General features: G+C 35.7%; 1 protein-coding gene across 2 annotated transcripts; it reads right to left on the bottom strand.

Moving 5' to 3' along the window:
* Positions 1–453: 453 nt before the first annotated feature.
* LOC134530789 (sialin-like) lies at positions 454–27,688 on the bottom strand. Of its 2 annotated transcripts, none has more exons than XM_063365991.1 (9): positions 27,580–27,688; positions 24,522–24,742; positions 23,096–23,329; positions 22,077–22,164; positions 17,635–17,846; positions 11,969–12,121; positions 10,265–10,397; positions 3,142–3,383; positions 454–865 (listed from the first exon to the last, which is right to left on the bottom strand). In XM_063365991.1, exons 1-9 carry the CDS (start codon positions 27,608–27,610, stop codon positions 647–649), a joined length of 1,533 nt encoding a protein of 510 aa, XP_063222061.1. In that variant the 5' UTR covers positions 27,611–27,688; the 3' UTR covers positions 454–646. The 2 variants fall into 2 exon arrangements, with proteins under 2 accessions (XP_063222061.1, XP_063222063.1); XM_063365993.1 differs by having other exon boundaries at positions 10,265–10,325; positions 27,580–27,683.
* Between the last annotated feature and the right edge of the window lie 301 nt (positions 27,689–27,989).

Consider the following 27,989-nt stretch of genomic DNA (forward strand, 5'->3'; position numbering starts at 1 on the left):
TTAATGATTTGATAGCTGGGAATTTTTTGATACATATGTTCTCAATTAAATCATGTTTCAACAATTGTGATAACCAAACTCTCGAACATAACTTCATCCTCAGATTTCAGTCTAAAAAATCTTTACAATATTAATTTCATTAAAAGTAATTTTTCGTAACACTGCAACTCACTGCTGAGACTATACTGTCATGTAGCATTGTTAATGAACTGTTACCAAAAGGCAAAGGTAAACATTGGCTACCAAGAGAACTGAGACTAGTGGCGATGAATGAAAAGGAGGAAATATTGTTTATTGGAGGAGGAAATTAACACTTGCTAGAAATAAATATGACAGTATGCCTCAGAAAAAAAATACACGCACATTACTTCGATGACTCTTCAAGTTATCTGATGAGCCACCTATTTAATTTTAGTTTCTATTAACTTATCAATAAATATATTTTAAAACATATTTCAGCATTTTTCGATTTAATTTTAATAACGATATCACAATTATTTACTTTAGCAATCAATTTTTTTTGAAGGGCGATTAATATAATTGCTTTCCAACAAGTCTTCTCCTCGTTTTTCGGAAATTAACTTCCTTGAAAATACTTTTGGTTTACAAATTAGATATGCACAGTTTTATGCGGTCCAGCTCTGGATCAAGAAATGTCCACTTTGCAGTTTTTGCTGACTCTCCTGTCTTTTTCCTTTTGAGATTCTGATTGTTCCGTAGCTTTGAACTCTTCCTTGTTGATTTGTGACTGGGGCTTGTTCCACGGCTGCTCATCCACAGATCCGAATACGAAGAAGATAACATAAGGAACAGCAGAAACAGCAGCCGATATGTAGAAGACCTTGTGCCACGCCGTCAATGTTTGCTGCAACAATCCACGTAAGCATGTAACGAAATGTTTGAAAATCACCGTGATATGTAAAGGGACACAGGGCTTATGTAATACATTGCAAATTTTTTCTTTCATTCATGATATTCTAATAAAATATACTAGTTTGCTTCACACTTGAAAGCATTTCGTTAATGTTTAATTATTAAACAATGGATATGATTATATATAAATGAACATTTTTTAACGTATTATTCACCCGAGAACAACACAATGACTATTGATTATATAATTCTCGTTTTAAACTTTAGACATATGTGAGGAAACAAATTATAATTCATTATTTATGAATAATTTCAGGCTTGTCGTAGAGAATTTAAACGCTTCAAGTTTATGGTCATCAATATGGTTTTCATTAAGAAACCAAATTATTTTAGCAACTGAAAATATATATCACATTTACTATGATTTAAGTATTCAGAACAAATCTAGCTGAACTGCCTGAATTTCTAAATAACAACACGTATTGTGACAAAAATTGTAGATTTTTCTAAACAGAGAAAACAGTCAATCGTAGCCGCAACTGTGAAAATATATTATTTGTATTTCTATGCTTTGAAAATTTATTTCAAATAAATGTGTTTATAATCTTTTTAAGTATTAATTTGAGTTACTACTCAATCTTGGGTATGAACACATGACAAACATTAGTGTATGACCTGGCATTCTCGACGTGTCCAGATCAACACAATAATCCAACTGTGATTTTCCATCCCAACAAACTCACAGCACACATATAGTGCCGGACAAACCTCTTGGTACCTGGGCTTCATAGTTCAATGTAAACGCTAAGTTCGAAACGAACTGGCAGCGACAACAATTGGGAGGAGCCCTACATGACTCAAATAGTGCCAACTCGTCACGGCCCGGTTACACATTAACTATTCTGAAAACATTATTGTTTATTTTTCTATAGCTATTTTTCCGATTCCAGCGCTCGCTCAGCACTTCATGGTCGAACATATTTTGAAAGGGTAAAGCATTCGAAGAAAACTCCCGCGTCCAAGAAAATTTTTCAAACTGCTTGGATGCACCCCAAAGGTGTTATATTAAATTAATTTTTCAGCTAAAATACTAACAGGCCAAGAAATAGCTAAAATTAATTATACATTAAAACTTATCTACAGCAATGAATTATAAATTATAAAAGAAACGCTACTAATAAGGAGAGAGGCAAGTAGAGTATTTAAAAAGGACATGAAAAGCGTAAAATTTACAATGTTCATTAGCACATAAAGAATTAAAATACAAGAGCACGAAACTCCTCTCACTTGTACAGAAAAAGAGGTGATTTTTAATTTAAAAGCCATCCGGACACTAATAATAGGGACATGTGTTTTTTACGAAAAATGTTTGAACGTTCAATAGACTACGATAAGGTATGCACGCCCCATCAGCGGTGTCTTCCTTGTCATTGGTGACCATCTGCAAGAGAAGCTATTAAGGACGCGATTGCTTTCACACTGAATGGCTGTGACTCGTGAGTAACAGTGAACATGTTCCTGAAAGAAACTCAACCAATCATAAAACGCAGATGATGTTACAATGTTTTAAATCTCAGCTAGTTTCGAAATATTTTCGTGGAAAATACATGCTCCTAGTTATAATGTATATAAAATGAAGTTCATTTACTGGTAAAAAGAGGACTTCTGTTTATCCCGTTCCAGGTCATTATTTTATTTTTACGTTTGACATGATTACACTTGCAGAATTTTTTAATGGCCGAATCTCAACAAAATGAAAAATAAATAATTAGTCCATAATGTTTGCATAATTATCTGCCAAAGTTGATTTGGTATTTTTTTTTGTTTGCAATTTGGAGAAGTGAGAACCAAATGAAATAGAAAATTTTTGGGCTCAAAGGCAATGCTGGTGGCACTGCGTGGTGTCTTTCAAATTTCTTTCAGAAAATTTTATGTCATTTTATTTAAAATTTTAAAATCATAAAAATTTCTGTGGATTTAAAAGGCTAGCTAAATTCAATTAATTTTTATTCCGAAATAAATTAAACCACATCACAAAGTAGCCAGTACTAGACAAAAACCGTTAAAAATGCAACTTTGCCAGTTAATTATGCAAAACGTATACCATATATATATATATATATATATATATATATATATATATGATGTTTATTTTTTCTTAAATTTTGTGAACGTCCAGCCACTCAAAAAGGTCGACCTTGTGGCTGCGGAACTGAAATATGAAATAGTGGCCCGGAACGGGACGCCTGCCCGCCGCCGTGCACCCACGTTGTTGTTGATGATGGCCGCGGCGATGGCGGGCGAGAGGATGCCCACGACGCTGACGATGGTGCCGCTGGTGGCCACGAGGGCCGGCACGAAGTTGATGGCCAGGTCCATGTGGTTCAGCATGCTGCCGGATATGAACGAGCCGTGCAGGAAGTTGGTCGTCAGCAGCAGCACCACGATGGTGTTGGCGTCGCAGCCGACCTGCGTTACGGCCACGAGCGTGACCGCTGGTCCCAGGGTCGCTGGAGCAGTGGATCACTTTAGTTAAATCATCAGCACTCTGGTAGCTTTCACGTACCGTCATTCATAATTTTAAACATAGCTTTTTTTTAATTGCAATACGTAACATTTTATGATTTTACCCCTTGTAAAAAAATCTCTTAAATCATTATCTAATCCAATAAAGGTACGACCAAAAAAATGTTAAAGGTTATATGTTTTTGTATATTATGACTGTTGTAATTGCATATAGTCGTGTGCAGCTTTTAGACATAATAACTTTTTTTTCACTTTGACTAACATTATGTTTGTGCAAAATTTGACAATGATATAGACTAAAAATTCTACAGAAAAAAAATACGAGAATCGTGCTACATCGGATTGTCTGCTGTTTTTTGAGCATCCATGCGTCAGGTTGAGAGCAACAGCAATGGACAGCACAGCTTTAATGCTGTCCTGGAGAGACCTTTAAAGTTTTGAAAGACTTTAAGGGGGAGAGATAAAAACAGTGTGACGCCATATTGGTTTCAAACATTCATAAAATTTCTCGGAATAAATTTTCAAAATTTGGCTTAGTAAAAGTATAATATGTATTTCAATTCAGTGGCTGAAATTAATTAAAACTGGCCGCTACAAATAGTTTTCCCTGTAAAGTCATTGGTGTTTAAGATTGAATTAATATATGGTAATGACTACAGCTGGATGACACCTGCTGGTAAAAATTATTATATGAGACATAAAACTGTTAAAGCCAATTTGGCGTATTTCAGTTCATATCTCTCCACCCTTAATGACTGCCATTTGCTAGCAGAAGAACTATGTGAAACTATTTTTTTTTGTGACAAAAAACTTATTTTTAGTATTAAACCGCAAATCAAAGAAACCTTTCACCATAAAAATTTTGATAGCTGTGTCTCAACATCTTCTAGCTGGAATCCCAACATTCCTGGGTTCACGTCCCTTAAAGCAGCAAAACTATAACTAGACATCGCCAATTGGACGCTCCGTTACACTACGACATTACACCTAAATAAAAACCGCATGTCATTGAAAAATAAAAATTCTTTTGCGATCCTCTTGGTGTTTATTGGGATTTTTCCACGTTTTCTGGTTTTTTGTATTTATTTTTGGGACTCCATACATCCTCGGTCATTTGCCAAAACTTCGGCAGCATATTGGTTGGTGACGCTTACAATCTTGCTTCGTAAACCACAAAACAGTAATAATTTTTTCTTGCAATGAAATAATTTACCGCACTGTTACAAATAAAAATAAAAATTTACATAGTTTTCATTTAAGAGCGCACCTCAAATGATCAAAAATTCTTCGTTTTTTTTTTTTAGATAGCCGATAATCTCCGTAGAAATGAGACTAGAATCCGACTTCCAAGTTATGAAATACTTTATTAATGTTATATGTCCAGTTCCAGGTAGTTATTTATTTTTACGTTTAACACGGTTAAACTTGCAGAATTTTTGACATGTCGAACGTATTTTTATATTATTTTTAAAGGCCATGCTGGTGAATACTGCGTGGTACGGTTTAAAATTTCAACCAGGGAAAAATATTTTTCATTTTACTTAGCCTTTCAAAACATAAATTTTCTGATAATTTAAACAGACCAGGTAAAAAAAAAAAAATTTCTGAAAGAAATTAAACCATATCACATAGCAGCCAGTGAAATTGACTTTGAACCTAATTTAATTTCATTCCCATTTTCCATACTGCGCAAAAACCAAAAATATTGCAAATTTATCAGCTAATCAAACAAAATATATATATATCGTTTCATTAAGTGGTAAAAGTCGAGACACTCAAAAAGTCGGTAAGTTTGGCCGGTAGAACGTAAATATCAAATAAAGACATGAAACGGGATATACACACTTAAATTAGGTGAACATATGTGTGTAAGTAAAAAAAAATTCTCTATACTTTAATAAGTTTGAAAAGGTTTAAATAATACTCTAAGAGGTTCTCCGTGACTTCATGTTTAAATTTAGTTAAATACAAAGACACCCAGTGAAAATACTACGTGGTAAAATATTTTTAATAATAAGTTACACTTAACTTCACAAGTAAATAATTAAAAAGTTAAAGAAATCGCGTGCCTCTACTGAAAATCAATTTATTATTTGAGACTTAATAAAGTAACTAGAAAGACGTAAATGAGTAATTACATAAAAATTAATTATTTTAATTTTATTAAAAGAAACTTACAAATTCATTTAAATGTACAAATATTTTTTTTACATAGATGCAGACAATATATTTACACAAAATTACCAGCTGTGCTATTATCCGAATAACAATAATTAATTGTTACATATAAAACATTATATTTAATTAGAAATTTTTTTATTGCAAGTGCAATGATTTCATTTAGTATCACAGGTTTTCTTTTCTTAGCGAGGAATATTATTTTACACTTTTAAGTACACAGTTGATCAAGTTAAATTAAATAATTGAGTTTAAACAGCGGTTTGATATTACTTTGTTTACTTGTTAGCTTTTAATCTTTATTTATTTATTTTAAATATACAAATTTTTACTTGAAGTTCACTAAAAACTCACATGTAAGATAAACATTAAATACACTTATATGAGGATATTTTTGTGCATTAATTAACGTGCAAGTGCACTAAGCTAACAAGTAATATATGTAAAAGAGGGTATATTATGTGATCTTAAATGTTTATAAAGTAATTAAATTATTTTGTACTAAGCTTGGTTATGTAGATATCAGTTATATATTTCCTTTTAAACTTTAAAATTAGATTGGTTTTTATAATTTCATTTTAGTTTGACTAATTTTCAAATTCATAAAATATTATTATCATATTGTTACGATTTACCACGAGGGGTTCGTAAAGGATAGCCCAATTAATAGATTTTATTTCACACACACAGTTTTATTTATTACCACTACTTGTAACTTACAATTAATCTTCTAAGATGGCAAATAATTAACTACACTTAAAGAAATGTCTATTCTCCAGTCACTCGTTCCACACACCTCGCTGGGCCGCACTTCCGGCGCAACTCTCGTCGCAGCACCCCTCGTGGGTCACCGCCGCGGGACTCCGTCGCCGCACTCCGCCGCCGCCGTCACACCCTTCGCCGAGATCCCACTCGACGACTCGCTCGCCACTTCACTCGGGACTCCGCCGCGCCCGCGACTCTATCGCCCGGAAACTCCCGACTTCACTGAACTCACTCACTCCCTGCCCTGGAACCTTCGTCCAAGGACTTCGCCACTCTGCCGCACCTGCGGCACTATCGCCCGGAAACTCCGCCGCGGGAGAACTCCCCACTCAGACTCTCTGCCCTGGAACCTTCGTCCAAGGACTTCGCCACTCTGCCGCGCCCGCGGCACTATCGCCCGGAAACTCCGCAGCGGGAGAACTCCCCACTCACTGACTGACTGACTGACTCGAAGGTCGGCCCAACCTCCTTAAATAGCCCTTGGGTTCCCATCCAGAACAATCGGGCATGTCTCCGAAATATCTCGCGACCTTCGCCGTCGAAATGCCCAGAAACGCGTCGTGAGTCCTCGAAGGACGCGGTGGCTGCTCTAAGAATGCCGATAAAGGCGTCTGAGTCATTTTATTCCGCAGTGCGGCCTCTTTTAAGTAACCCGATCTGAGGCAGGTGCGCGCTGCGACGGTCAGGATGTAGCGAGATAGTATGACACGAGATACCAGGGAGAGGATGCGGGTGGAAGGGGGCGCAGACAGGCCGAACGAGTGCGGCGACGCCAAGCACTGCAGCCAAGCGCGCTCGTAACATTGCCCCCTCCTTAAACCTGTTCGTCCCGAACAGGTAATGCATCTCCTCCTGGAGGTCCCCATGCTACTCGAAGTTTAGGTCTCCTGCCTTTCCTCCATCGCGGGCTGTACAGTCTCACCAGGTAACCCTCTCTCTCATTAGATGTAGCTTCTCTTGTCGCCCGGCGACACTTCTGGGTCGCAGATTCCCCATGTCGTTCAGTCAGCTGCCCGAGACGGACCGACCATTGCCTTGGAAGGACTCGATACTCTTGAGAGCATTGCTCGTTGCCTCCCAATGGTTCGCTTGTTTCTTCCCTTTTTCTCTCTGTTTGTTCTCTCGTAGCTACTTGTTCACAAAGCATTTCTTCCCAGCTCTTCTTCGTCTCTTCTTGGTTCCTCATTCCCTCTTTGTTCTTATGAATATCGTCTGGACTGCTTTCAGTTACTCCTTGCACCATCTTCTTCACTCTTTGTGTTCTCATTTTCTCTTCTCGGTCTTTATTCCCCTGTTCTTGGTTCTTCTTCACCTCTTCTTGGTCTTCCTGTGTTTCTTCTTGGTCTTCCTTCGTTTCTTCTTTGCACTTCTCTATCTCTTCTTGACTCATGTACATCTCTTCTCGGCTTTTCTTCAGCTCTTCTTTCATCTTCATGTCCTGACTGTTCTCCTCTCCTTGGCTAATGTCCTCTTCGCAGTGTTCTTCGCTGTTCTCTTCGCTGTTCTCTTCGCTGTTCTCTTCACTGTTCTCTTGACTGGTCTCCTCTCGGCAGGTCTCCTCTTCGCTGGTCTTCTCTTCGCTAATCTTCTCTTCGTAGTTCTTCTCTTCACTGTTATTCTCTTCACTGTTCTCTTCTTGGCTGGTCTCTTCTTGGCTGGTCTCTTCTTGGCTGGTCTCCTCTTGGCTGGTATCCTCTTGGCTGGTCTTCATTTCTCTGTTCTTCTCTTCGCTGTGCTTCTCCTGACCGGTCTTCTGTTCGCCGTTCTTCTCTTCGCTGTTTTTCTCTTGGCTGTTCTTCCCTTCTATGCTTATCTTCACTTCGGTCTTCATTTCATTCCTCATTTCTTCTTGGCCATGCTTCAGTTCTTCCTGACCCTTCTTCATTTCCTCTAGGCTATAATTTGACCCGCTCTTCTTTTCTTCATGGTGGTTCTTACTCTCCTTCCTTCCACTCTTCATTTCTTCCGTAAATTTCTTTATACTAGTTACCATTTCTTCCTTAAAGTTCTTTGTACTAGATACCATTTCTTCCTTAAAGTTCTTCATACTAGCTAACATTTCTTCCTGACCCTTCTTCATACTGGCTAACATTTCTTCCTGACCCTTCTTCATCTCGTCCAGCCTATTCTCCATTTTCTCCTGGCTACTCTTCATCTCCTCCAGCCTATTCTCCATTTTCTCCTGGCCATTCTTTATTTCTTCCCTGTTACTCTTCATTTCATTCTTCATTTCTTCCCTGTTACCCTTCATTACATTCTTCATTTCTTCCTGGCCACTCTTCAGTTCGGCCAAGAATGCCAGGACATTCTTAAGCTCATCGGCAGCCATCTTTCTTGTCCACATATACTACAAGCCTAAATAAATTTTTTTTCTAATACTGTTCTTAATTTTAAATGGTCTAGCCGAACCTTCTAATTAAACTAACGATAACTCTATTACATTCAAAACTAACACTGACTACAGTATACTCAAACTAACTCTAGAAAATTTCAAATTCACTAAAGTTCTAAACACTAACTATATTCTCGTAAACTAAACTATATCCTTAACTTTTATTCTAATAATGTAACTGAATCATAAATCTATTAATTAGGGCTATCCCACTTCTGACACCAAAATGTTACGATTTACCACGAGGGGTTCGTAAAGGATAGCCCAATTAATAGATTTTATTTCACACACACAGTTTTATTTATTACCACTACTTGTCACTTACAATTAATCTTCTAAGATGGCAAATAATTAACTACACTTAAAGAAATGTCTATTCTCCAGTCACTCGTTCCACACACCTCGCTGGGCCGCACTTCCGGCGCAACTCTCGTCGCAGCACCCCTCGTGGGTCACCGCCGCGGGACTCCGTCGCCGCACTCCGCCGCCGCCGTCACACCCTTCGCCGAGATCCCACTCGACGACTCGCTCGCCACTTCACTCGGGACTCCGCCGCGCCCGCGACTCTATCGCCCGGAAACTCCCGACTTCACTGAACTCACTCACTCCCTGCCCTGGAACCTTCGTCCAAGGACTTCGCCACTCTGCCGCACCTGCGGCACTATCGCCCGGAAACTCCGCCGCGGGAGAACTCCCCACTCAGACTCTCTGCCCTGGAACCTTCGTCCAAGGACTTCGCCACTCTGCCGCGCCCGCGGCACTATCGCCCGGAAACTCCGCAGCGGGAGAACTCCCCACTCACTGACTGACTGACTGACTCGAAGGTCGGCCCAACCTCCTTAAATAGCCCTTGGGTTCCCATCCAGAACAATCGGGCATGTCTCCGAAATATCTCGCGACCTTCGCCGTCGAAATGCCCAGAAACGCGTCGTGAGTCCTCGAAGGACGCGGTGGCTGCTCTAAGAATGCCGATAAAGGCGTCTGAGTCATTTTATTCCGCAGTGCGGCCTCTTTTAAGTAACCCGATCTGAGGCAGGTGCGCGCTGCGACGGTCAGGATGTAGCGAGATAGTATGACACGAGATACCAGGGAGAGGATGCGGGTGGAAGGGGGCGCAGACAGGCCGAACGAGTGCGGCGACGCCAAGCACTGCAGCCAAGCGCGCTCGTAACAATATATTATTGGCGTTTTGAAAAATATATGCTATGTTCGCTAATAAAAAATTACGTTACCAATATATTTGACAGTTTTTTGAGATCTCGTGACCAAAGTACTAAGAAAATTCTGAGACAAAACAAGCTATACGTAAAAGCCATAAACAATTATTTACACCAATATGTTAACCTCGTGAAAAGAAATTTTAAACATTAAAATGTGTTACAGTTAAGAAGTTTTCAAGAACTATTCAAACGTATTAATAAGAATTGTTTAAAACTTAACAAAACGCGTCGGTACTGGCGTAGCTTATAAATGTAAACGATCTGAGCGTCCAGAACTTGTTCCCAATTATATTTCTGTCATTTTCCTTACCTATAGCATTGAATATCCTGTAGGAAGTGAGATGGCTTACGTATCCTTTTCTTCTAGCCCACTGGGAAAGAAATGCAGAAAATATCTGACTCAAGACTGCTGCAGCATTAGAAAATGATGTTACATACCCAGCCTGAAAAAAAAGTTAGATAAGAACAACCTGGAATCCAATAAAATAACTGCAATATAAGTAATATAGTGCACAAATTTAAAGTCAAGTGAAAAATAGATAAACTTTTTGTTCGTAGAATAAAAATGTTAATCGTGCTTTAAAATCAGTTTCATGTGAACTGTGGAAGCTGCATACTGTAGGGTAAAATACAATTGTGGTCGCAATTAGCTTGTGATTGGGTAGAAATTCTTCTAATTACGTTGTGAGACTCTAAGGGAGTAAAATGTTCATTGTTTATAATAATTTTTTACACAGATAAAAACGTTTATTTGATACAAATAAATATACCCTATGTACAGCGAAAAAAATATCTTTTGCTGTAACATTTTTTTTACGTAGCAAGATTTATTTTTCTACACCTACGAAATTGGCCTATACAATTTTGTTGGCGCAATTAATATGCTGTACCAAAAAAATCCTTGCTGCTTAAAACATTTGTTCAAATGAACTGTACATTCCGCCATTTAACAAACATTCGGTAGTTTTTGTAACAATAGAGCTTCATTTTTATTTATCACCTAAACTTTAGTTTCACAAATTTCTGACTGATGACATTTATGTTTCAGCAAATGAAGGAAGATCCTGATTTCCTTTTTATTTTATACTGTTTTATGTTAAGGTTTTTGCCATAAAATGTTGAAATTTAATTCCAGGCTTCCAGACATGTCCTGGTCATGTAGATTTTATTTCTGTTTTACCCAGGGTTTAATTACGATGGTATGTTTTCAACCAAGGGTGAACATGTTTAAGGGATACCTAGACAGTTTCTGGCATGGTGGACAGAAAGAATAAATAATATTGTCGTAGTAGAATTATTTGGCTTGTGGATATTCAGTAGGCTGTGTTGTATGGGATTCTTATATGTATTAAAAATACGATAATTTTGCAGACACAACCAATCATTTTTCTTAAAAATGTTTATTACCTTAGTAACTGGTTGATTAAATGGAGACAGTTCCTAGCGTAAAAGGTTACCAACATGTTTCGGATTTGTTAATACCTTAATTTTTTAGTTTATAAAAAAATTATAATTATTTATTTTTAATGACAAGCACGCGATACCAGTTTGGAATTCTGCTCAAAGAATCAAATTATGCATTATTCATGAATTTTAAAGTTTGAGTTCAAAGCCTGTTTTTAACATAACATATTTATATTACATACATACTTAATATTTTACACAAAGTTTTCCATATTTTTAAAATATGAATTGTGATTTATCCCGCATCGATACACAATTAGCACTTTGAATTATTTAACTATTTATTTTTTAACCAGATTCTTTATAATCCTTATTCCATATTATATACAATAAATTTTAATATTTTGTATCCAAATTCACCTAGCTATAATTATTTATTCTTTGGTCGTTTGAAAACTTATATTTGAAAATTTTTTCATGATCTTACAACTCATTAGTTTCAAGAACGTGTATTAATGAACAGAATTATTTAAAACTGATTTGGTTTTCCGCTATTTTACAACACTCGTCAAGCGCAAGACCTCGATGTAAGAAATTCAATGATACTTACCTTAGTTGTGCTGTAGTGCAACATACGCTTGAGATATGTCGGCAGTTCAGTCATGAACATGAACGAGAGCCACGTAATGGAAACCGACATAGACAAGAACGCCCACACCGGGGGCGACTTTGCTATTTGAATCCAAGGTACGGGAAGCTTTTCCTGAAAGTGCAGCACAAACTTGTACATTGATCAGCGGGAAAATACAGCATTTAAGAAATGAAATTTTTTATTTTATTTGATGGTACGAACTTTGGTACTCTCCACAGTTCAGTCCTCCCATAAAGTGGGAGGTAATAAAAAGATGCTGTTTTCGAAAAGTAAGTATGTGTCGTCCACATGCAGCGTTAATGAAGGGAATCCTTAATTTGTTTGCTTCATTCAGTGAGAAACAATTCTTGGAAGGATATCTGAAACCTTTTGGTGCTAAAACTATCCGGTGTATCAACAAAAATAAAATACATTTTTGACAATAATTTGTTTCGTTTACAAATATCTGGCATTATATTTTCAGGCAGTTTTCAATTTTTACACATGCAGTCAATCATCAAACAGTAATATTCATACATAATAGGGTGTGGACAGAAGTTGTAACTGTCATTACATGTCTACTAAGAGATAGCGCTACAAGCCCCACAAATACCACAAATGCGAGTGATTCATCATTTCACGAAAAACTGCATCGGTGACTCAATAATAATAGATCCGTGCAATCTATTCGGAAGGTAGAAAAAAAAATATCTAACATTCTTTAAGATGCACTTTTCAAGTACCCTTTAGGACGAATTCGGAAACAGCATGAGGCAAGCAAAATTGCAGTGAATCTGGAGACCAATGGGATATAAAGGAAGTACTAATTTCTGATGGTCATAAAACTCGTGAATCTCAAATGGGTTGAAGGGTTAGGAACCTGGAAAGTTTCTTTTACCAAGCGGGACTAGTCATGAGCGAGCCCGGAGTCACGTAAAAGCTTTTAAAACTCCATGTAGGTTATTATTTTTTGATAAAATTATTTAAGGGCTTTTTCTGTAATGTTATAAATTTCAAGCACTTTATTTTATGACTCAAAATTTTATAAAAATATTTTTTTCTTTGTGTTACCTAATAGCGGTCGAATGTATTGCAAGATGGCATACTTGTGATGATTTGCAAGACTTTTTTACAGCTTGGTTATATGGTAAGGCAACGAAAATGAGATAATCAACTGTGCGCGCGAGACTGAGCTCTGGGAGTCCGTTCATCTGAGTAGTCAATGGAAACTATTTTTATTTTATGCTAACTTTCTGTTCAACTTTAGCAAATATTTTCAAATAGTTGATGTTGGCGACCACGTTTCAAGAATTTATAACGTCCCGAGTGGTATAGAGAGTTTTTTTTCAAGTTAAAACTTTAATTTGGTAAATTAAATAATTAAATCACAGACAAAAGTTTGATGGGAAAATTTCTATCAGATTGTAATGAATCGATATGCAAGTAAATAAATATTACTTCAGCTCTATATGGGTAATAATTTTTAAATATTGGCTCTGGTTGGTATCAATTTCTTATGAATTTCCTTGGAATTTTATGCTTTTATTACTCTACTTATTACTGTAGAGTATACTATATACGTTTCCTCTTATTTTTTAAAGAATAAAAGTTATTTCATGGACATACGCTAGTAGGGGGAGTGTGCATGTTGTGAAACGCACAAAGTATATGCAAATTAGGTAATTAATCACTGTCATCTCTCCCACCAACCTACCCTACCCCGCCAGACATAAATAAATTGTTCTTTTGTTCTATTGTTCTCCCCCATCTACCTGGCTGGTCTCCCTCATCGTTCCCGTCCTGAGACCAAGCCCCCTTCCCACCACTGGGGCTAAGCCCATTAATCAATATTTATTGAAATTTTTCTGTTGATTTATTGGTGTAAGAACAGGTGTAATCCCTCCTTCTTGAGTAATACATTTTAAAATGGATTAACATCTCGTAAAAATTTTCATTTATTTTTAATTAGTTATGCTCCAAGTATGTTTACCCGAACAGGGGATTAAAATTTGGAGGGACAGAGGAGTATTTCTGTAGATTATCACTTATATATTTTTATTTATTTATGTTATTTTGCTTATTATAGTTGGGTAGTCTCTGGGTCGGTAGTTGTGAGTTTACAGTTAAAGAGTGTATGCATATAATATAAATAAAATATTAGTTTATAAAACATAATTGATCTTCTCGGTTATATGCATTGTGGATCTTTTTGCGTATCTGGTTTTCAAGATGAATAATTTGTAATTAATAAAAAAAATTTAATTCATAAGTGGTTTTCATGAAGACTGGAGAGGGGAATAAAGGATAGCTTATGTGTAGTAAAATTTGGTCATCCCCTTACCTTAGAATCCTCACTCGACATTTTTTGATCGTCTTACAGTTAGTAATGTCATAAATCATGCATGTATGTCTATGTGTGCGTAATCTTGCCTTTTTGCAATTCAAGTAATTTTTATCTTATTCTTATTGACATTCCGAATTCGGATAATACCCACATTGTTAGTACTATTTGTTTCCAATGCGTATATTGTTTTTTTTTACCTCTAAAAACGTTGATCGTGTACCTATCGTGCGCTTCAAGCCTGGCTTCAATCTTACATTTGGTTGATTTTATTTTCTAGAGCAAGTGTGTTTATTTGCATGGACTCCATATTGGTTTTATGATTTTAATGCTTGACAGCATCGGAGTACTATTCTTATCATCAGACCAGTTGTAATGAATACTTGCATGACATAATTATAAAAAATATATTTCTACTAGAATATATTTTTATACTGTTAAGAATTATAAATATTATTTTCATTTTCATTACGTGCATACATTTTTAACCATACATGTTCTAAAAATTTGTTAGAACTTGCTGTTGATGGTCGTATTTCCCTCAACTGTAAATTACTTCATTAGGAATTTTGTAAAATTATTTTTTAAATAATGATAATTTTTGGTGTTATGATATAACATCGGTTTGGATTCTATCTTATGCATCTTATATTTGGTTGAGAGGTTGTTTTAAATGAGTGTTTTAAAAAATTTAAAATTGTGACTGCTTTTAGGCTTATCCGTGTGAAGGATCTCTTGATCTCTCAAATTTAGCAATATCGTGCGTGTTATGTTTGTTTCCAAATAGAAAATGTTCCTTTGGAAATATTAATGTTATTTGAATTATTTAAAACATAGATCATTTGTTATTTCGGTGTTGTTAAAAAAATATGCAATATAGTGTTTTGAAATGGTATATATTGGCATACATTTTTATCGCTGTGAATAAAACATTATTTTAAAATACTTAGTAATTTTTGTATCTTTAGACTTGAAATCAAAATGTTATGTATTTTTCGTGGTAGGAACAAGTTTTTTAATTAGAGTTTAAAAATGGTATGTATTCGTTAGCAATTGCTTCGCTGTGATATGTGGTTACGTGCAAGAGATATCATAGCCTTATTTGGTCGAGGATATATGGAATTCGTTTTCTTTGGCACTGGTTTGTTTGGTGTTCGGACAGTACACAATGTAGCTGATATATTCGTGATGTAGGGAATATTTAAAAATTTTGAATGCATTATTGGGGTTTGAACCTGTGTACTTCAGTATACCAGGCTCTGTATTTCACAAGTGTGTCAGTATGCTTTGCTTGTTGGGGTGAAATGCTCTTCAGAAACATTTCATGGAAAAATAATGTTATTTCGGCACTTGATTTTTATGTGACGCATCTGTTGCATTGATTTTATTGATCGTGAACAGTAAGGTACATTGCAAGTGAGCCCTTATTTAATGCTAGTAAGCTTTATGTTGTCTTAAATTTAATTATTTGAAAGAAGATTATTATGTAATATTACAAAAATCTTTGTCTTTCGACTAATATATTTTTTTTCTTTTTTCTTACAGATTCCTATTAGAAAGAAATTAAGTTGTACTTTGAAAAGGACAAAGTGTTTAATTAACACAAAAATTTATTTTCTTGTTAAATCTAGCAGGATTTGAGTGTACCTATATTAAAGTAATTATGAAAATTTAATATTTTAATAAGTGGTACAGGAGTATGCAAGTAGGAAGGTTGAAGGGATTGGAGAGTAGGGAGAGGGGGATAATGGGAGTGTACACCTGTCACACCAATAAATCCACAGAAAAAATCAATAAATAATGATTAATAGGCTTAGATCCCTGGCGGAAACGGGTGGTCTCGGGAAGTTGGGTGGAAAGAGGGGCACTACCCATTTTGAGGGAAAGCACAGTAAAACAATACAACAAATGATTTATAAGAGACAGTTGGATTTTGCGAGGGGAGGGGGATGGCAGAGGTGACAGTGATTAATTACCTAATTTGCAGAATATACATTGTCCCATTACTTATGCTATTGATGGATTGCACTGGACGTCATATGAAATCCTTAAGAAAGGGCAACCAAGTTGAAGTATTTATCACGATTGTCGATTCTTGGGGTTTTTCTATAACATTCATTGTAACCTAGCAATGGCTTATGCCCATGAAATTTTTGAAATCAATCTTTACCCACTGCAATAATCATTCAAAGAAAAACGGTAATATGTTTTGTGTCTTCCTACATGCGAAAAACTGACAACACATTGTTGTAGAAGTGCGAATGATTTTATAGTGAATGACCGCAGTTGTTATTTCAGGGTCACTAGAAACAAGCGTGGAACATTTAAAAACTATAAAATATATGTTCATCCTCTAAAGATCTCCAACACTACCTATATATACTCATACACCATCCGCAAGAGCGCATTTATTTTAAGTTTATGGTACTCTCTTTATAAATAATGCTGCTTATAAAGTCTGTAATATCTAAAAGGGTTTATTTCTTTAGATATACTGGATAGAAAAAATTAAATGACTGTACGCAAAACCAACATCATTTATTGTTAGTAGCTAAATGTTATTAAGATGGTGTTAATTTAGAGTAAAAGGAAAGGAAAAGGGCCCACCCCGAAAATGACCATTTACAAGTATTAAAAATATAAGTATTTGTTGTACTTAGTTTGAATCTAAAATCATCACACATTATGTTTGTTTATTTTAACAAACACTTTAATATTGTGTAATTGATAACAAAGTTCTAAATTTTTTACTTTAAAACTAAGCAAGTACGCCAAAGTATTTCTCGAGATCAGTTCCCCATTTCCGACTCTACAATACAAACATTAATCTGTTAAGGTAACAGCACAGTTCACGTATATCTGAATCGTGTCGTAGGTAGATTTTAAAGTTAAACATCAGCAAAAGTGTCTTAGTTACATGTATCGCACTATAATTTGTTTGTAAAGCATGGTATTTTCAAAGGGATTCGTTTATAAGTAAGGTGGGTAGAAAATAAATCCTCTTCTTAAGTAATATATAATGGCTGAATTTTTCCAGTACCTAAATGAAATGTGGATTTTTAATTTTGGTTCACGTGATTTCAATGTGTCAAAGTTAACCTTTAAAAAGTTAATTATTTTTAAATAAGTGTGTTTGTTGAAAAAACTTACACAATGCATCTTACTATAGAATTAACATACAGCTGCATGGTAATATTGATGTTGAATGATACATCTATGCTGGGTTAAAAATAACCTAATCGTTTGCAGTTTGATGATACATTAAACAATATTCATATGTGAATTATGTCAAAACGAAACTTACGTCAGTTATTTTGTTTACTTTTGCGGCAATATAATTTTTCTCCTCTTGTGATATGAAGGGATGGTTCTGCGGAGTATCGTAGACAAAAACCATCCACAGAATCAACGACAAGGTATTGATTCCTCCATACAAGTAGAACACGAATTCCCAGCCATGCGTCTCGATAAGGACACCTGTAACGCTGGACGAGACAATGCTGCCAATGTGAATAGCTGTAAACAAAAATGAGCAGGCCATGCGGATGTATAGGAATACAGGACTGAATTCAATGAGAATATCCACAAACCACTCATCAAGCATAAGTTGGGGCAGTTCAAAAAATGATTGTACAGCACACACGTTTCAGACATATTTCAGTATCATTATAGAAACTTTAAAATGTTTGGAAAAAAATAGGTTTCATTTATGAGAAGTATTTGAAACGTCATACATTTATGTCTGAGTATACATTAAATATATCCCATCCAAGTTAATTTCACATTTCTCACTTAGTTTAAGAGTTTGCATATGGAGCAACATCTTCCCCAATATCTCATTAAAGCCTTGCTAAAACACACTTATGTTAATAATAATGGGATTTACACTGTTTCTTTCTTAATCATGCACGCTAGTCCGTTTGAGCACTATAAGAACAATACTAATACAAGCTAAGGTAGGTATTTCATGTTCCTCATTTGCAAGAAGGTGCACAAAAAGGCGACATTATTTTAAGTATAAATACTTATGGCAAGATGCTTGCTGATACATACGCAAATTGAACCTTAATATTCTATACCTATATACACCCACAAAATTTCTTCCATGGAACAATTTAAAAGATAAACTTTTTCTGACTACATATTTTACAAAAGTCATGGCACATAGGTAATTTACTGAAGCCAACAATCATGGTGGAAACATGCAGATCGTTTATTCAACAGGCTGATAGTTCAGCAAGATGTTCTTGGTTAGTGCAGTGAATATATGGGAGACAAAAAACATATGTCTACAACAATCTACATGGTAAACGAATTATAAGCAATAAATATAGAAAATTTCATGGTTGCAGTATTCTGAAATTTTATAGTCTTAATTTTTTTTACAACACATTGAAATAAGTGCAAGGCATAGATTGGGTTTCTCAGTGTAAACATTTCAGCATAGGTAAATTTAGGAAGAAAGTCACAATAGTACATATAAATCAATCATTTTTTTTATTTTAAAAAATTGTTACTTTAATCCACACGTAATAATCTCAAAACATGTTGTTACAAGACTCTAGTGAGAAGCTCTCCAGCCAGCCTGCAGGCTTGCATACAGGTGGGGCGCGGTCCATCACCACTATCCGCCTAATTCGATTAGTAACGGTGCTTCATTAACCCCTACCCACGCTTCCCCTTCCTTTGCACTTTATCAATAAGACCTGAGAGCTCTCTGCGGCTCTGGAGGGTACGCGGCACGTTCCCAGAGCCTCGCCTGCATGAAGTGGCGTAACTAGAATACCTTTGTTCTGGCAGCTTCGGGTGTCAAGTCGATCCTAATGACGCGACACTTCGAAGGGTGTGAGACCATTCCAGAAGGGGGGCTGAAAGATATAAGTACGGTGACTCCGGCCTCCGAGGCAGTGAAGGAATAGGGCGAATGACCCCTTTGTGAGCGAAGGTAGACGACGAGCGATGGTTTTCGTGTGCGAAGACTAGTGAATCGGGGACCGAAGCATTTGGGACTGTGCTGTGTGCGGCAGACGAGTGAGTAGTGCGAGGAAGTGTGTTGGGACAGAGGTGCACGCTAAGAGACAGGCAGTAGGGAGGGCCACTGTCGAGTCGAGCTACAGCGGGGAGAGTAAATTTTGGACCTTATGAAATAGCGATTAATTTGTGGACTGATATTTTAAGTGCTGAAATTTAATTCATAGCATCTTGAAACTATAATGGTGTGCTTTTGCGCATCTATCTCTATCTTTGTTTAACAATTTGTGACTTCATTCGGGAGATATTTTGTTTAGTTAGTATAAGGAAATGTATTTTAAACTGAGTTTACATGATGTTGAAAAGGCAATTATCAAAAAATATGGAAGTTTATGGCAGTTTGATTTCCATTAAAGTAAATAAGAAAATACATTTGATACCTGTTATTAGTTTAATTGCCTCATTTTTGTCTAAAAACGTTTTTATCAGTAGTTTTTTTCTCCATCCAACCTAGGTTTTAAATAAACGAGAGCATTTCAGTTTTCCCAGTTTTTAATATAGCTCGGAGTGTTTTTTAGTAGAATAAATATGCAATACATGTTTGGCTAAAATAAAGCTATACATTTGTAGCATAGACTCCATTTTTTTTTTTGCTACGACCATGACGAGTGCCAATCGTCAATGGATACATTAGAATTTAAATCGTCTATATAAATTAAAAAAATTGTGTAGTAAGAAACTTAAATCGCGGGCAAATTAATTTGTAACTGTAAATGCTGGAAAAAAAAACTTATTTCGATGGTTAGTTAACCATCTTACAAAAAAATAACTTTTTTTTAGAAACCAAGATTATAAAATTAGTACTCTGGCATCATTTAGATAGAAAACATAAACATATTGCGTGTTTATTTATCAATTTTTGAATAATTATTTTTTTAAAGTTTAAAAAAATCCTGACTTTTCTGTTTATGCAGTTTTAACTGCGAATTTGCCTCCCCGCTTCCCTTAACTTAGCCAATACACCTTATAATCTCTACCTGCAGCTTGAAACCCTATTTAAAACAATGGCAATTTCTTTGAGGTGATTCGCTAAAATAAAAAAATTATAATAGCAAAAAAATATATTTTCTTTAGTACTACATGTCCTGATATATGTCGTTTAATAATTTTAATGTTGCTATCCTAACCTATTCAACCATTTACGCCAATTTATAGTATTTCAAATACAGGTTGCATAACATAACGAAACGTTCAAACCATTTTACAGTGTTTGAAATAAGACCCCAACCAGCTATTCATACGATCTCCAACAGTATTTTTGATGCCGCTAACCAAAACCTAACCAATAATTCAAATTATTTTCTAGCCAACCTAATGAAAACAAAAAATTTAATAAAATGGTAAAGTACCGATAAACTATTTGGAATATATAAATGTCAATGTATAGAAACATCACATATCATGGAAGGATCTCAAAAATTTTCATAAATTTATTTCAAATTTTTCATAAAATTATTATAATAATTATTCAAACAAAGTAAAACCTACTATGAAGCATAAAGATTAACATTTTAAATTTGTATAACAATTTTTTGTTATTATTGTCAACAGAACATTACAGAAACTTATAATTTAATTAACTGCAAATTGTTGTTTCCCTTTTTCAATTAATACTTAGGGGCACGTATATAAGTTTTCCCCAAAGTTGTAAATTCATTAAATGATACAAGAAAACATATATGTTAATTCATATGGCAATATAAGATACATTTGTCTAAATGAAACGTAAACATTAATACTAATAACAGTTAACTTGTATCTGTACGTTACATTCGTAACAAGGATATAGTTTAGATAGCCAATCGAATAAAATAATTAAAGAAAATTTTGCTTAACTATTTAAGCCCAGCCCAACACAAAAAAAGCATTTCCTCAACAACTGTTATTATAAACAACTTAATTTTATAATTAATTAAATCCTGCCTACCATGCTTTGTGATTAACTATTGTTTAAATAAGTCTTTTTGCGCGAATACACTCAATTCTGACAAGTAAAAAGATGTAACGCTTTGTTTAATTCACTTTTGTTTGTTTACTGTCATTTGGGCAACCATATTACACACAATTAGTAATTTTCTCTTTTCATCTTATCAAACTACCATTAAAACCCATGCTATATTAGCGCCCAAATCGTTTGCAGTATCTTCAAAGTGACACATGTACTCAGAACGATAAAAAAAAAGTCCGCGTATCGGGTATTCCTGTATAATAATTAGGTCATGATTACTAATTTAAATAGTAGTTATTAAATAAAACGGTAGAGAAACTAGATCCGAATGTCAAACCTATTCTGATTACGTTTTTTTTAATTATTACATCTCAGTTACATTCAATAATTTATGCATGTTTATGCTTAGATTTGAACACCTGAAAATTGAATGAACTTTATGCAAGTGCGCATTAAAATAAAATAAGTTTACCGTGCTACAAGTTTGCGGGAAAATTGAAAAAAAAAAAAAATTGACAGAATATTATGGCAATGACTGATGTGACATATGTTTTAACTATTTACCACCGCTCAACAAAAAAAAAAGATATATATCAGCCTGCAACAAAAGACAATTTATATAGTATCACCATAACTTTTTTCAATCAAAAGCAGTTGTACGTAAGTATATGGGGGGGGGGGGGGGGGAGGGAAACGGGAAGGGTAGTGTATCAGTTCAATACTTCCAACTTTGTTGATGATGATGACGTAATACAATGTAGACCTACCAGACACGATGATTCCAGACAGCGACTGCCTCTCTTCAGGAGGGAACCATGAAGACTCGAGTTGGCCTGAGGCGGGCAGGCCACATCCCTGCGTGTTGAGAAAAACATTAAGGAGTAATTAACACTTAAATTACCAACGCAGCCAACACTATCGTATGTGGTGTAGTTTAAGGTTTATATAGTCGGTTTATTTACTGATATGGTGATTGGGCTCCTGTGGCCATTCGCAAACTATTTCTCGGTATTTGGATTGAGGTTACTTCTATATGATTGATAGTTTAACCGACATGTCGGCGTGCCTTGTTGTAGCCATATTCAAGGGAGATTGAAACCCGATGATGACTGCGAAAAAAGGCACGCAGAAATGTAAAAAAAAAACCATCGAAACATGTATGTATTAGAAAAACTACGGATATACGTAAACTATGATTATCAATCAACTTTCAGATATTCTCACAATAAACACGGCAGAAAGTAAATGCGTGATTCGCGTTTAGAAATTTTGGTATGTACTTGAAAACTGAATATTTTATTTATCAGGCATTATTCCAAAGGATTCTACTATAAATGCCGTGTCCGACAGATTAATTTGTTCGTTACGGAAGTTAGATGTTTACACATAACTGGCGAATATTGAAAGGTTCGCTCACATTTTTTTTTTAGAAACAGTTAAAGCTTATTCAAAAATCTAAATTAATGTCACTATAACCAATGAAAACAATTAAATATATGAGGTAAAGAGACTTCCTTTCATTTGTTGAATACCAGTGTCATTCGTATTGATCGTAATTTTGAACCAAAATATGCGATCCGAGCTCTAAACTGAGACAAGATTATTTTACAGTCATAATATTTGCACAATAGATGGTAGATATATTTTTGAGTAGGAATTTTTTTCATTTTAAAGTCCAACTTATGATGTCAGTTTTGATTATTAAACCAGCGTTAGTAGTTTTCCTGTGCGAAACAATGTGAAGTAAACTGAAGGTTGAAGTTTGGACCACTGGATGAGCACTAACCGCCACGAGTCCCAGCAGCACCCTCGCGACGATGAGCGAGTAGACGCTCCACCGGGCGAGCACGGGCGTCAGCAGGGTGCAGGCGATGGACAGGCCCGTGATGCAGGCGATCATGAGCTTGGGACTCCATCGCAGGGCCAAGTACGCGCCGATCAGCATCGTGCACAGCGCGCCGTAGGTCCCCCCGTTCGTCACGTAGCTCTGCGTCAGCTCGCTCCAGTCGAAGTCGCCGCCCTGGATCATCGACGTCAGGGGAGTCGTCGACAAATGTTAGTCATGTCATCACGCACGCGGGAATACAAGTTTACTGTCTCCTCGTCGCCAGCCCATTGTGTTCGTCTGTACTGTGATATTGCTGTGATTAATTTCTTGCCCAGAATTCTCTGTACTATCTTAACGTTAACATTTCAAATCGGCTGTTTTGGCTTGTTTTCATTGTGTTTTTTTTTATCTCTCTTTGTCCGTCCTTAGGGTTTTATCTATGACCTACAGTGCAAAATAGCAAAACAAAAAAATACCAAAAATAAATTAACCCTGGCAACAATCATTCTAAGAAAGTATAATTAAACTGGTTGACTTCTGGGTTATGGGAATAGGAGCATCGATTACCGGAGCTCTAGCCATATCTAAAGAAAGGACAACTCAGTTACCATTGTAAGCCAACTCTTACTGACAGTGACTGAAGACTTCACAAAATGCAACTACTGTTTCTTCTTGCCGATTACTCGAAATCCTTTTCGTTCAGAAACTAAGATAAGCTGCAGTGGAATCTACCAGAGCGTACAGCCCCTGGAGCGAAGAGGAAAACTGTTCAACCATGCCATTATTAGGATCAATACGCTAGGGTCTGCTCTCACTTCCTTTGGGCGGCGTGCTCGCTGGACAGAGTCCACGCGCGCCGCGTCGTTGCTGCCGCGATGCCCCAGCTTTCCGCCGAGCCCCGACCACAAACCTAGGCTCTTTATGACTGCAGACAACCGCCTTTGAACACTGGGAATCGCAAGTCTAGGTAACCTGAGTATGGGCATCGCAACGGCTATTCTGATCACAGGCTTCCATTATTATCTAAAATGATTACGGGATGTCCTAGATGCTTCATCTTTTTTTCAGATAATTACTTCTTTATCCCCAACATTACTGTTTTGTTAACTTTTTTTAAAAATTAGACATGGGAGGAACGTAACCCAATGAAGAATATACTAAAATTGAATACTTAAATTATCTTAAAAATTTATGTATATAAAGTTTATACTCATGTTGTAAAATGCCAGAAGTTGTTTTGTGTTTGTTAATTATTCCCATATTGTATTTACATATTAATAATATTCTGTATTAAGTATCGATCATATTGTTCTGCTATTGAAATAAATAGACATACATCAACAGTGTGCCAAAAAATTAAGCATAGCAACAAAACATAGCCTACCTTATCCTTGGCAGTTGTGACATTGTCCGTGTCGACGGGTGCAGGACACACGTCGGAAGAAATTTGCGTGGTGTTGTTGGTAGTGTTGGTGGCACTGGAGGATGAGCTCTTCACCATGCTGGTGATGGCGAGGCTCATGCAGCCACCCTGCAGAGAGCTAATCAGCACGATCAACACCCGCACTCCCGCGAACACATAGCGGACAGGTACTTTCAACCTCCCTGTAACATAGCGGCAATGATGGTGAGCTCTTCAACATGCTGGTGATAGAAAGGCTCATGAAACTATCCTGAAGAGAGCTTATCAACATGATCAGAACGCACACTCTTGCGAACACAATTTTGGTCATATTTAATAGTTGGTCATTATAGGTCGGTTGTATTTTTAATACAATGTGTTACAGTGTAGCTCTGAATTTAGATTTACATGTTATTTTATGTGAGTCCAGTTGATATTAACACAGGTATAAAAGTACCTAATTTCATGTTAATTATTGGAAGTTTCAAGGAAAACGTTATTTTTCATTTGTAAGTTGACTCAGTTAACTTATATATTTTCAAGTTTATTTTAAATCATGAACAACTTAAAACAAAATTAATGCTGTCACGTCCTTAAATTACACCCGACCTTCGATGGCGTTCATAGCTATAATTAAATTTTATTGTATGTAGTTTCCCACAACGAAACTTATATCAATATTTCAGATAGGTTTTTCATCATAATCACAAATTTAATGCTGGACTTGAATAATTCTCCAAAGATTGACATGTTTTTAGCTTAATTCCAAACAATCAATCAGTTATAAAATATTTGTTACGTTAAGGTATTTAGCACATATGTTTTATGCTTTGCAAAGGACCAAATTTTAGTCTCATTGGTCACTTAACATTCCGTTCATGCTCTAAGAGAATCAAGTAAATCCCTCAAGGCACTTAGTTAAATGTCTTCTTTTGAGATTTGTATGAATTATTATTTTGAGTTGGTGTGAGTTTTGGTGTTCTCTGAGTAACAGAGTTTATTTCCCTCATGCTTCTGACTGATACTAGATACCGAATATTAGATACTACTGAATATTAGATACCAACTTTAATCATATATTTATATTTTAAAACATCATTATAATTTTATCAAAACATCATCAAACTTACTTTTGATATAAGTTACGTTACAGTGACTTGTGAGCAATACCTTTGTAGACTTGCATATAACTTCAAAACATCTTTCACACTTTTATGCAAAAAATATTGGGGATGTAAGTGAACCATTGAATTACATAATAAATCACTCAGTTCTACTTTAATAAAACTTATTTCCCCTTTCACATGATCGTAACACCTTAGGATGCAAGTTCATCAGGAACCCGTTAAATTTGTGCTTTAACTAGTTATTTCTTTTTTTTTTTTTTCTCCCTGAAGTGTGTACCGTAGGCTCTTGCTGTTTCTGAATACTTTCTTAACGGAACATTTAGCTTAAAAAATCCCTGAAAAGTGCATCTTAAATTCATCATATTCGTTCACCATTCGTGAAAGGACGAGTAGATCGTGTCTTACGCGCAGCCTTGTGGCCTTAGAGGACTTCGTGTAGCTATCGTTTAGTGAAAGTGTAAGTATAGTTCGTTGATTTAACCAACTCCAGTCTACACCTTTTTATTTTTATGTGTAACTTAGGCGTGCAAGAAAAAGGAAAACTGCCTGAAAAAAAAAGGGTGTGAAAAATTATTGAACGTAACCAAATGACTGCGGAAAAAGTATTTTTTTATTGATTTACCAGGTTGTTTTAGCGTCGAAAGAATTCGGATATCCTTTCGCTCGTATTTTCTCACTGAATGCAACCTCAAAATAAAAGGATGCTTTCGTTAAGGCTGCATCGTTACTATTCGGGAATTGTATATATATCTTATATATAAAATTCTCGTGTCACAGTGTTAGTTATCATACTCCTCCGAAATGGCTTGACCGATTTTTATCAAATTTTGTATGCATATTCAGTAGGTCTTAGAATCGGCTACTATCTATTTTTCATACCCCTAAGTTATAAGGGTGGTCGACACCTAACATTTTTTTTAAATTTTTTGGACAAAATTTTTATTTTTATTTTTTTATAATGTGGCATTAAAAAATACATACAACCCTAAATTTTCACCCTTTCTATCACCAACCCCTAATTTTTAATAGAATTCTATATTTTTCAACCTCGGTCGATAGCTGATCAATTAACACTTGATCAACCTTCCCCGCCTACAGCGAGCTCATTAGCTGGATTAACACATAGAGCACATATTAATATGAAATTCCATCCCTAAGGGAGTGAAAAGGTGATAATTTCATTTTATAACAGAAAAAACCATAGGTCATATACATACAAATAGTGAGTGAGTGTCATTTCTCTATGTCTGCCACACGATCATACACATCGTAAGGTCTGGCAAATTCATATTTTTCTCCTTGGTGAGACCAGCCCGCTTAGTGGAGCTCGCAGCGGCTAGCAAAATAAAGGCGCTCATAACAGTTTTTTTCTTAACTTCGTCAATAGATAGAGTTAGTTGCCTTGAATTTTAAACGCACCATCGTTTTATGCGTTTGTCATGTCTTTAATTTACGTTTGTTTGTGCCGTATGCGTTCCTATACCATTCATCCGATTGCGATGAAATTTTGGTGAGTTGTTATGCGCATGCCCGTGAAGGTTTCTGAGATGGTATAACTATTTAGTAATAGTTGGAGCACGAATCGTTTCAAAAATGTGTTTATTTCATATTATATAGCGGCACTTCGTCTGTTTTTGTTGTATAAGTGCGCACGCATGACACCATTTATTTAAATATAAGAGAGACAGAGATAGAGTGATATATATGTATATATATGTATATATATATGTGTATATATATAAATATATAGAGAGAGAGAGACAGAGAGATAAGTTGAGATAGAGCGATGTATAGAAAAATGAAATGGGTTTAGATAAAGAGATATATAGATGTATAGAGCTATTATATATATTACATATAATTATACTGGGAAAAAGCTAGCACACATAAGGATGAGTGCCAATGCCACTCACGTTTCTGTGTGTGCTGCAATTGCTCCACCATGTTGCCAATGAAGGATGTATTTCTGATGATGTTTCGTCAGCGGCGACGCTGACTTTTCTCTGTCCTCTGAGCTAGTAGGATGCAAAAACAAAGAACTTATAAAGTTTTAAGTTTTATCTCTAGTGTAGTTTCGTAATTGTTCCCACCCGTGCTAAATTCTTGTATCATGAAAATAAATCTAAAAGTTATATTGAGATAAGTGTAAAATTATCAGACAATGTCTTTTTCTCACCATTGTGGACAACGAAAAATGTGCAGCGAAATCAGTCGTTTACTATCGTCCAACTAACGTTTATGCCCACTCGAAAGTGAAATTGGTTTGAAAATGTATAATTTTGTTTATGATATAAAGCAATTAAAAATATGTTGTCTTGGATCG

This window comes from Bacillus rossius, chromosome 3 (genome assembly GCF_032445375.1).
Source record: "Bacillus rossius redtenbacheri isolate Brsri chromosome 3, Brsri_v3, whole genome shotgun sequence".
Lineage (NCBI taxonomy): Eukaryota > Metazoa > Arthropoda > Insecta > Phasmatodea > Bacillidae > Bacillus > Bacillus rossius.

Bases quoted from the DNA above. Each gene is read 5' to 3' on its own strand.
- LOC134530789 (XM_063365991.1), bottom strand. From the start codon at position 27,610: ATGGTGGAGCAATTGCAGCACACACAGAAAC. The intron at 22,165-23,095 runs GTTAGTGCTCAT...CTCAACACGCAG, and splicing joins TGCTGCTGGGACTCGTGGCG to GGATGTGGCCTGCCCGCCTC. The intron at 866-3,141 runs GTGGGTGCACGG...GGATTGTTGCAG, and splicing joins CGGCCATCATCAACAACAAC to CAAACATTGACGGCGTGGCA.